General features: G+C 29.8%; 2 protein-coding genes across 5 annotated transcripts in view; one reads left to right on the top strand and one right to left on the bottom strand.

Annotated features, from left to right (window-relative positions):
- The window catches only part of LOC107442755 (procollagen lysyl hydroxylase), a 57,892-nt gene extending 56,803 nt beyond the window's left edge, over positions 1–1,089 (bottom strand). The window contains exon 1 of one of the 2 annotated variants that reach the window (XM_016056390.3): positions 811–1,089. In XM_016056390.3, the coding sequence (XP_015911876.2) occupies positions 811–922 (112 nt within the window). In that variant the 5' untranslated portion in view covers positions 923–1,089. The remainder of the gene's footprint in view (positions 1–810) is intronic. The other variant, XM_016056389.3, reaches the window with a different exon arrangement.
- Positions 1,090–3,596: 2,507 nt separating this feature from the next.
- The window catches only part of LOC107455872 (guanine nucleotide-binding protein subunit beta-2), a 46,344-nt gene continuing 37,915 nt past the window's right edge, over positions 3,597–12,025 (top strand). Inside the window, exon 1 of one of the 3 annotated variants that reach the window (XM_071177934.1) lies at positions 3,597–3,709. In XM_071177934.1, coding sequence (XP_071034035.1) covers positions 3,704–3,709 — 6 coding nt within the window. In that variant the 5' untranslated portion in view covers positions 3,597–3,703. The remainder of the gene's footprint in view (positions 3,710–12,025) is intronic. The other 2 variants (XM_071177936.1, XM_071177935.1) reach the window with 2 other exon arrangements.

The raw sequence follows: 12,025 nt of genomic DNA, 5'->3' as shown, positions 1-12,025 counted from the left end.
ATACACAAATACAAAAAGTCTCATATTATTAAACTGACCGGGTGTTTATTAATTTTACATTTAAAAACTACAAATATACATATATATATAATTCAACATTTAACTTGAAGAATAACAAATAAAATTTTTGGAGATCAGCAATTTTTTACACACAACAATTTGATTGTTTACTAGGTATTTTACCATACCTAGGTACCAAATTTTTATAGGGAAATATGACCATTTTCGTATATTTACTTACTAGCGGTGTTTGTTTTACGCTTATATTTGTATTTAAAGATATAGAAATAGATTTAAACTACATCAAATTATATCATTTAAATATGATATTTGTTTATTTATTTATTGGCGGTGTTTATTTTCCACTCACATTATTTTTAAAGTTGCATAGAGAAACAGACCTGAAATACATCAGCTGATATAATTTAACATGAAAACATTATTTAAATAAAAACCCATACTTGTTTATTTATTTATTGCCCGTGTTTCACACTGATTTTTACTTTTAAAGCTATCCAAAGAAACAAATCTGAACCGCATCAACCAATATTATTTAACATTAGAATAATATTTAACTATAAAAAAAAATCACATTTATTTATTTATTTTTAAACGGTGATAGTTTCACATTGATTTTTGATCTTAAAGCTGATCAGAAAAGCAGATCTAAATTACATCAACAGATATGATTTAACATTGAAACAATAACTGAATATTAAAAAAAATCTCCCTAAATCAATCGGATTTTCCTTATATGGGCGTGGATGTTCCACTTTATTTACAACCAAAACAAACTTTAAAATTACTCACGTTCTTCTTGCAGCTTCACATATCCAAAGAAATAACTAAGAAATACACAACAGACAATAAAATGTTTCTTCAGAAGTCTTTGAAAAGGCAAAAATTCCATGGTTTTATGCATGATATATTTAAAAACAATCACATTTAAAATAAGTTGTATAAAAACTTAGCGGCTTTTACAAAAAGATAGGGCCTAGCTCCAACGCATCTTTCTGGCACGCTGCTTGGCCGCTTGGCGATGAATGTTCAGGAGGAAAATGGGAAAACGCGAATGTCCAAGTCGCCTATGAGACCATTGGCGCGTTTTTGAATGACATCATGCAGCGCGCACCCAGCTGTTTCTCATGAATGTCAAAACTTTTTAGACCATGCGGTTTTTTTTCGCCATCAGTGGTTTCCTGCTCTGTTATAATTTTTTTTTTTGCTCTCATGGCTTATAGTCAAATTGAAATAAGAAAAATGTGCCAGCTAACTCAAAGTTCGTTTTTTTTTTTTTTCGTGAATCTTTATCTTTTATTTTTGTCTATCTCTAAATAATCATAAATTAAAAGAAGAAAAAAATATGCGTCTGGTTTTATCTTCATTTAATTTCTTTCAGGACGTATCAATGGAAATTCTTTGTGTCTTCTTTTTCTTAGGGGGGGGGGGGGACATTTAATATGCAAACAGCTCTCTAAATTTCACGCATAAGATAAAAACGACAAATTTTTCTTCTATCTGTCTGGAAAATGATTTTGTTTTTAATTCCATTTATTTATTTATTAAAATGTTTTTAACTTCACTGCATTTCAATCGATGATGTTTCATTGAAGAAACTTTTATGAATAGAATAAAGGTATGAAATATAATAGATTTCAATTTATTAAAAGAGATTTCGATATTACTAAAGGAAGAATTTACAGATTTATAATTTTTGAGGAGGGTTACTACTAGATTTTTATTTTAATGTAATTAAATTACCAACCACCCCACCCTGACTAAAAAGTTAATGTTTCCCTGTGTAAGCCATCATCAGCACTCAGATAATAAGTAATTTTTTTTCTATGTTTTTCTAAGCACTAAATCAAGCGACGCAGACGTTTTTTATAACAGTACTCTATTTTAGACTATTTTTAAATCAAACATCTAACAGTCACATTTATTATTAATATATTATATAACAGTCGCCTTTATTTTATTTTCGCATTTTTAAACAAAAATTCATCAAAACTTATGATGTCAGTGGCATGTATTTAAACACAAATGGAACAAACCAAGGAAAAATGTCCGACTCTAATTAAAGAAGCTTCAAAACTTTCGCGCGAATAATAAATAAATAAATATAAACTAAACATCTAACCCGTCCGGCCAGACAAAAAATGAAATGTGGAACAAGAAAAAAGAAAAGCGAACAGGCAGGTAGGGTGTGGTACCGTTCTCGATATGTGTCATGAAAACTTGTCACTTTATTATGACATTTGTATGATTTATAAAAAAAAATATTAATGAATAATTAAAAGGAACAGATAGTTATAATAAATAAAAATTTCATTGGATCTTTGATAGTTCTTATTTGTTTAAATTCTTGTCTAAATAAAAAAATTAATTAGCTGTCCGACTAGTTAAAACGCCTCTGTGTTAGTAGCATGGTAGCTATTTTTTATTAGTATATTTTTATGAACTCATTTTTGTGTTTGTGAGAATGGACTACTTTCCGACTAGCTAAAGCTTTCAAATCTCAATGTTCCGTTCCTGATAACAATACAAATTTCCGTCTCATCCGCTTTAAAGAAGATTTTATCACCACATTACAGGCGAAAGCAACCACCCATTTATTTTGACTACAATTTTTGACTGATTTTTTTTTTAAACCACAGATGAAAAAGAGCCGAAACCTTTGCTGGGGATTCTAGAGGACTTGAATTTTAACTGAGGCTCGAAGCTGAAGAGCAAAATAAATTATGTTTCTATTGTTTATTGACCACTACCAGCAAGATTTATATCACCAAATATAATTTATCAACAATCAAATTTTTGATCTCTTTCTCTTTAGCTACAGTGCTCAAATAGCTGGAGCTCTGTGCATAATTTCAACATCAATAGCAATATTTTGCTGAAATTCAAGTAAAATTTATCGTCAATGAAGGCTAGCTAAATTCCAGAAAAATTTCGAAACAAATAGAAAAAGATCAAGGAAACAAAATGATTAACTAATTACAATCGATCAAAAATATTTGTAAATTAAATATATAAAATTTACGATAATCTCCACACTAGAAAATTTCACCACATATAAAAAATTTTCAAACGTTGACAAGCATGGACTAAATATTTCGACAGATTTCCAACATAAAATAAATTAACAGACACGAAATCAAAAAAATAAGTAAATAAATAATAAAATGAATAAATAAAATAGTTTTAAAAATTACGTTCATCAAGCAAACTAAATTAGAAAATAATTTTATTCTTATAATAATTATTTTATTATAAAAATAAAATTATTTTATTTTTATAACAAAAAACCTAATGCATATCTCTTTTGCTATAAATTTTATTAAGAGATTTTTCTTTTTAATAAATAACAAAATGTGTGCTTTAGTATCTGATTTTTCATTTTATAAATTGGAATTAAAATGATTTTGAACACCACGACATGTAAATAATTGAAATACATAGTAAATGTCCAGTTAAAATCAATATGTCTATCCACAATTTTATGATAACATCAGTTAACTCTTTCAATCCATAAAAGTCAAAATAAATATAAATAGTTATCTAATATACGGCTTCATAATTAGATGTATCAAGCACTTGTGGGGTTTCTTTTGCTCGAAAGTAATAGAAGCCTCACTCGTTTATTTGAAAATCGCTCACTAATCAACTAGTCGAAAACGTGAGGAAATCATCTTCCGTTTTAAATATGAAGGTAAGCTTTATAAGCAAATATATTTTATTTATGTTGTTATTTATGATTACATAAAACTAATATCTAAGAATAGTCCGGCAAATGTTAGCTAGTTATTGTAAATTAAAATCATCTTTTCGAATCCAAAAATGAGGATAATTATTTAATATTTTTTCGTGGCTATTATTTTATGTAAGATGTAGAAGGGACCGGGTAGTGGGGTAAAACTGGGCACCCCGGATTTTGGTGAAATTAGTTTTGTTTTCTTGCGGACAAACTCTATATTACGCTTTACTAGTAAAGAAGGACCCGCCATATTGGCAAAGAATATATAAGTCTTCTTGTTTTCGCGGCATCTGTGTATATAAGTTTGTTATACGACGTGAACTCTCTAATATTCTTTTGTTTTTAAGATATCCTTATTTATTAGTCATTACAGTTATGAAAATTATTTTCAGTTCAGCTTATGGTACGTTTGTTAAAGACCATAACAATAATAATAACAAACATTGAAGATTTAGCCCGATAAGTAATGTTTTGTTTCGTTTCGATAACCTCTGTTGCTCGCGGTTAAAACCGGGTACTACAACAACTTTTCGGTGCTCCTCCCCCCTTCCTTGATGTGCCATATGTGTCTATGCTGGGGCCACGAAAGCTACAATACATAGGTGGGAGCCATGGTGGCTCAGGGGATAGAGCGTTCGCCTTTCGATGAGGAGAACCAGGTTCGAATTCCAGCTATCGCTGCTCGATTTGAATTCCGCACTCGGCTCGCACCGACCTTATCGGATATAATCGTGTGAACGGATGACGAGATTATATATTTTCAAATTTTAACCCTTTGCACTCCGATGTCTCCACTGAGGCACCATCAACAGTCACCACTTTAAAATTAAGATATTTTACATCTTAATACTAATTAGTAACCACATTATTTTAAGAACTTTAAAATTACACAATAATGCTATATTGCGTATTTTAAATGCTATACTGCTAATATTAGATCAATCAGCACTTTAAAGTACTCGGAGTGTAAAGGGTTAATTCATTTTCCATTTTTTTATCTTAATTTTTTTTTTTTTTTTAAATTTGTGAATTTTTTCTTTAAAATATGTGTTAATAATTATTTTCTTCTCCTTTGGGAAATCTTTATATCTTTTTTTTCTCCCTTGCTTTCTCTATATTTTTAAATTTAATCTAAGTTCTGTTAAAATAAATATTTAAAAAGAAAATTTGAAGTCTCTCGAAACTGTAATTCAATTGACATTTCGCTAACTCTTTAGAAAATCAGTTTTACTTAAGTATAAAATTTTGCCTGTGCATAATGGTAGAAAAATTAAAATATACTGCTACCACTTTAAATATAAAAGTAACATTTTCTGAGAAAAATTAAAGGAATTAGTATAATAAATCGCTACATATGTTAAATCATTAGCAGTTGAAAATCGAATTTGGGCTACCCGCTACTGTTTGGGCTACTCATTAATTTTCGAACGCTACAAGTCTTGAAAATGTGCTACTTTTTTCTTGCAGAATTATTTTTCCCCTTACCATTATAAAATGATTCAGAAAAATCTGCAGTTTTTTTTTTTTTTTTTTTAATNTTATTTTCATTTATTTATTTATTTTTTTTGAAAACTCATCAGTTTTAATTTTGGATTCTTAATTTGTTTTGCTGCGCTGAATCTAGAATCTTTCAATATCTATGTTTCAAATCGTAGACTCGTGAAATTGCAAAGACATATATGGAAAATTGCACGGCGAGTATGAGGGAGAAAAAATCTTCGGAGGGCTACGAAATGTTCGAATCCGTTCTTTTGAAGCTGATAATTCGCTACTTTTTAATCTTCTTTTTCTGAATTTACTTAAATTCCGGCAACACTGAACCTATATAATTTAAATATTTGTTTTATACGAAAAAATCTCCTGACATCTAGAATTTTCTAAAATTTTATCACAGCCGATTAATGTGGCAGTTAGATCGAAATAAAGGCCTGGGTACTCAGATACGAATAGTTCTCTAATAAGCTTAATCATAAAGCTACCACTACTTCGTTTTAATTTTTATCTTGTGGTTTCGACAGGCCATTCATGTAAACAACGTATATAGTCCATATTATTGTACTTTAAACTCAGACTTAATTCACTCGTTGCCCATGGCAAAAAAAAAACTCACTTGAAGAGGTAGGTGCCGTAAGGCAGATACCTCGAAATTTACCTTTACATTAAAGCATGTTAATAACGTTGGGTTAATATGAGTTAAAAAAGACGTGCAAATTTTCAGTAAACTATTTACAAACTATTTAGACTATTTAAAATATTTATTTCCTTAAACTAGCTTACAAATTTTGAAGCAGTTTCATAATAAAACAATCTTCAAAATTGGGATCACATCGCAATTTTTTGAGTCAAAAAATTTATAAATTCTTGAGATGCAGAATATTTTTCTTCATGAAATAATTGTTTAATCTTTCTTTCTTTCTTTCTCTTTTTTGGGGGGGGGATGAAATATAGGTATAACAAAACTCTGTCCGAGATTTAAAAAATAAATTTAATAAGAAAATAAATAGAAATAAAAAAAAATGCTACTATTTTTATTTATTTATTATTTATGTATTTATTTATTATTTTTATTTATTTGAACAATAGGAAACTATAGAGACTGTTTCCAATCTTATATTAGAATACAAAAGCTTTATTTCCGACTTCCACAAAATTATAAAATAAAAAAAAAACAATTATATGAGCTTTTTCTTCGTAGCTTAACCCCGGAAAAATTCTATTTTCGCTCGAAAATTAGGATAAGTGTTTTAAAACACTTTATTTTCGAGTGTTAAAACCAAACAAACTTATTTAAATAGCACTCAACCCCAAAACGATTTGCTAAAAACATATAAGAGATTGTATACCTCCTTTATTTGACATTATAATTTGTTTGTTGAGGTAATTTTACTTGAGGTTACATACGGGACACCAACGCATTATGGTTCGGTTGTGAGATATAATAGTTACAGTTTCGTGACATGTTCAACCACCTCGCAAACGATATAACAAAATATTGCGCCCTCATGTGTGTCTGCAAAACGTTCCACTCGGCTGTAGCAAGATGAAAAAGATTTCTACTTGGCTTTATTTCTATTTCAAGAAAAGANTTTGGGCTACTCATTAATTTTCGAACGCTACAAATCTCAAAAATGCGCTACTTTTTTTCTTGCAGAATTATTTTTTCCCCTTACCATTATAAAATGATTTTGAGAAGTCTGCAATTTTTTTTATCTTTATTTAAAAAGGATATTATTTTTATTTATTTATTTATTTGAAAACTCATCAGTTTTAGTTTTGGAATCTTAATTTGTTTTGCTGCGATGATTCTAGAATCTTTCAATATCAATGTTTCAAATCGTAGACTCGTGAAATCGCAAAGATATATATGGAAAATTGCACGGCGAGTATGATGGGGAAAAAATCTTTTGGGGGCTAATAAATGTTCGAATCCGTTCTTTGTGAGCTCATATTCGCTACTTTTTAATCTTCTTTTTCTGCATTTACTTAAATTCTGGCAACACTGGACCTATATAATTTAAATATTTGTTTTATATGAAAAAAATCTCCTCACATTTAGAATTTTCTAAAATTTTATCACAGCCGATTAACGTGGCAGTTAGATCGAAATAAAGGTCTGGATATTCAGATACGAATAGTTCTCTAATAAGCTTAATCATAAAACTACCACTGCTTCGTTTTTATTTTTATCTTGTGGTTTCGACAGGCCATTCATGGAAACAACGTATATAGTTCATATTATTGTACTTTAAGCTCAAATTTAATTCACTCGTTGCCTATGGCAACAAAAAAAAAAACTCACTTGAAAAGGCAGGTGCCGTAAGGCAGATACCTCGAAATTCACCTTTATATTAAAGCATGTTAATAACGTTGGGTTAATATGAGTTAAAAAAGACATGTAAACTTTCATTAAACTATTTACAAACTATTTAGACTATTTAAAATATTTATTTCCTTAAACTAACTCACAATTTTTGAAGCAGTTTCATAATAAAACAATCTTCAAAATTGGGATCACATCACAATTTTCGAGTCAAAAAGTTTATAAATACTTGAGATGCAGAATATTTTTTTATGAAATATTTGTTTAAACTTTCTTTCTTTCTTTCTTTTTTTTAATTTTAANTTTTTTTTTTTTTTTTTTTTTTTTTTTTTTTTTTTTTTTTTTTTTTGAATGAATGAAAGATAGAGGTATAACAAAACTATCTCCGAGATTTAAAAAATAAATTTTACAAGAAAATAAATAGAAATGAAAAAAATGCTACTATTTTTATTTATTTATTATTTATGTACCTATTTATTATTTTTATTTTTATTTATTTGAACAATAGAAAACTATAGAGACTGTTTCCAATTTTATATTAGAATACAAAAGCTTTATTTCCGACTTCCACAAAATTATAAAATAAAAAAAATACAATTATATGAGCTTTTTCTTCGTAGCATAACCCCGGAAAAATTCTATTTTCGCTCGAAAATTAGGATAAGTGTTTCAAAACACTTTATTTTCGAGTGTTAAAACCAAAACAAACTTATTTAAATAGCACTCAACCCCAAAACGATTTGCTAAAAACATATAAGAGATTGTATACCTCCTTTATTTGACATTATAATTTGTTTGTTGAGGTAATTTTACTTGAGGTTACATACGGGACACCAACGCATTATGGTTCGGTTGTGAGATATAATAGTTACAGTTTCGTGACATGTTCAACCACCTCGCAAACGATATAACAAAATATTACGCCCTCATGTGTGTCTGCAAAAAGTTCCACTCGGCTGTAGCAAGATGAAAAAGATTTCTACTTGGCTTTATTTCTATTTCAAGAAAAGAAAAATGAAGAAGATTTAAGAATCGGGTCTTATATTAATTGGAGCTTTATTTATTCTCTTGAATACATGTTTCGAGATTGCAGACGATTTTGACCCACATTTTAGAATATAAGTTCTGGCAATGATGTTACAAGCTTTTGTGGAGCTTTCAATACATGCTGTTGACCCTTGCTATGTCGCCATCAGTAAAAATCAGCTTCCGCTTCAACAAAAGCGAGTAATCACAAAGAATAAGAAGAAGAGAAAGGTTCTTAAAAAGTAAAAATCGCATTGTTCTCCCAAATTGTTCTTTCGAACGTTAAGGAAGTTCTCCCTTAATGTCTTTCGCATCAAAAGCACGATGGAGTTGATTGTTGTTTTGGTTAATCTGTGCATCATCAATCACCAGAGATGATTATGACATAACCCTTCACACCTTACTATGATACTTTTTGACTAACGCCCCCAAATCACGATTGCAGAGCATTTATCAGGACTGATGAAAGTAAGAAGGAAAAAAAAAAGGAAACCTGGTAGCAAAACCATTTTATTTTAAAATGGTTTTTCTGAGGAGTAAAATAAGCTCCTACTTCATAAATATAAACTATTCTCCACTATTTATTTCATCTTGTATAGCAAATATTCATATATATATATATATTGTTTCTTGGTTCCTTTGTANAGAGACAAAAAAAATAATCCTTGAAATCATATAGGAAAAAAAATGCATTTCTATTTGAAATGAATGTGTAATACAAATGATCATGCAGCACAAAGTTGAGGTTAGTTTTTTTTTTTTTTAATTTGACTCTTATGCTTTCGAAAAAGTTATATAAGCAACTAAAAAGATTTAAATGGGTAATATGATAAAATAAATTTTCACAAATTAATAATTCAAAAACTCAACTGCTTATTAAGAAAAACTAAATTCAATCCCAATCGAACTATATATATATATATATATATATATAATAAAATGACGTAAAAGTAAAGTATTCCCGCAACAGCCCCTCATGGACCAGGAGGTGTCAAGGCTTCAGAATTTCGTGATCAACGGCATGGTGTAGAAATACGGTTAGCACTAAGCCCAAACCTCAAGCCAAATTTATTAACGACGACCAAACTTCAAGCTACATCAGCATTAATTAAAATATTCAGCATTGTATATAACAGGGGTGGCCAACCTGCAGCTCTTTGAAGGATTATTTGTGGCTCTCGATAAATGTACCCGAGTTCCCTTTTCATTTTTGTGCTATTATATTTTAATATTTCTCTGAACCCACTTGAAATTAACCTAATTCAAGGTGACTTTTCCATTTCCAATATAATTATGACCCAAAAAGCATCTGAAGAATTAGAATTAAAAGAGATGCAAGACGATCAAGCTCTACAATTAAAATATAAGTCGACGTCGATTACTGAATTTTGGAAATTTGTACAAGAATCGAAGTATCCTGAATTAAAAGAGGCTGCTTGGTTAATTATTTCAATATATGGAACAACGTACTTATGTGAATCATTTTATTCCACTTAAAAATTCGGGAAATTCAAACACTGAATCAGTATTAACTAACCAGCATCTCAAAGAATTACTGGCAAGTGCTGTCACCAAATTTTAAAGAATTGTCAAGAGAAGTAAAATAAATGTGTTTAATGTTTAATATTTAAATTCAATACACACATTTTGTACTTTTATTTATATGCTTTCAATAAATATAATTTCTGTAAAAAAAAATAATACCTTTTTTGCATACCTTAAATACGTACTTAATTGTGACTCGCGAAATATTTTGAAAAATGGCTCGACTATCAAAGAGCTTGGCCACCCCTGGTATATAATATACATCACATTATTTTATAGAAATGAACAAAACGAAAATTAAGAGGAACGCATAATAATAAACTCCAGAACAAAATTAATGAACCTTCTTTGATTTCCTTACTTTGTATGCTTATTTGATTGTTTTTCTTTTTGAATTAAGATTATTTCTAAATCCCTGATTTCTTACTCATACTCTTTTTTTTTACCTTCTTAAAATAATTCAATTGATACGGGTTTGAAATTCCCATACTCATATTTATTTTAGTCCCGGGTTTGTATAAATCTCACATTCCATTTGGAAAAGCGCATCTCGGCGTTAACCGAAACCGAAAAAGAAAAAAAAAACTATGTTTCGCCGGGTTGTTTTGTTTTCATTTTGCTTTAAATAGCGTATTCAGAAACTGTCACGCACCGTTCAATCTTTGGGTTAACGGCTGTGTGACGCTCCACCGTTATGGTTCAGCGACGAACCATCGGCTTAACCTGCGGTTTGCGTGATGAGCAACATCATTGAAAACTCTTGTCTGCTCACGAAACTACTGATGCACAATACTTGGAAATAAAATAAATAAAAGAATCGGTTCGTCTCCGCTCTCATTAATATTTGTGGAGGAGAAAAAATAGACGTTGAACTTCATTTTTTTTTCTCTTCTTTTTTGCAAATGAATATTTACGATATCAAACTCAAGAAATGGTGAGTGCGGAATGGAAAGGAGTTTTTAACTATCACTTTAAATGTAGAAACAATATCTTCCGGACTATCTGAAAGAAATAGCAGGTTAGGGCCCAAATGGGTCACAGCCGTGGGACAATAAATTGGTAGGTTCAGTGTGATGAGCAACCCAGAAACGAGAGGTATTACCAGGACGCCTGGGTCATCACCTGATTATCGCCTAGGCCTAATTGGCACGGGCCTAGGGCCCACACTCTCTAGGGCCTAACTCGCCTTAAAAGTTAGTAAAAAGTCCACAATATTACTTTTAAAAGAAAAAATACTGAAAGAAACAGTTTATCTCAAAAAAGGTATTTTTATATCAAATATTCTTTATATTGTGATAAACCAAACTCGTGTAAACATTGCACTAATCGAATTTGAAAATATAGCTGAATTTTAATTGGTGCAATTTTTACTCCAACGACTTGCAATGCAAAAGCAACGAGAATGCATATTCGCAAAGTGTCTTATAAATGATTAGTGTCAGCAAGCTTATTTTAACAAATTTGTAAAGCTGTAGATGGAAGGCTACAGTCTTTAAAATAATTCAGTTATCGGTGACTTTTAGCAAACATCACTGATTTCAATTGTTTGTGGTCACCAAACTATTTTTATTTTCGTGCAACATTGTTTTGTTGTTTTATATTTTGCTTTAATATTTAGATGCGTAAACTTTATCTTAGAAAAATAACCTTCAATTGTCTGCTTTCAAAATTTTTTAGAATGTTTCTCTTGAATCATGCAGTTTAATAGATTCTTTTTACTGTTAGGACTACTCTTCAGAAATTTAATCTCAAAATACACTCCTCAAAAGTGAAATTGCAACACCAAGAAATAACGCACGTAGCGTCATGCAAATTTCAGGAGCGATAGTAGTGAGATGGATATGCAAATGATTAAATTTGCGCACGCATCTGATCACGTG

This window comes from Parasteatoda tepidariorum, chromosome 2 (assembly GCF_043381705.1).
Source record: "Parasteatoda tepidariorum isolate YZ-2023 chromosome 2, CAS_Ptep_4.0, whole genome shotgun sequence".
Lineage (NCBI taxonomy): Eukaryota > Metazoa > Arthropoda > Arachnida > Araneae > Theridiidae > Parasteatoda > Parasteatoda tepidariorum.
Note: the sequence above shows the minus strand (reverse complement) of the source record. Positions and strands in the feature narration are given on the sequence as shown.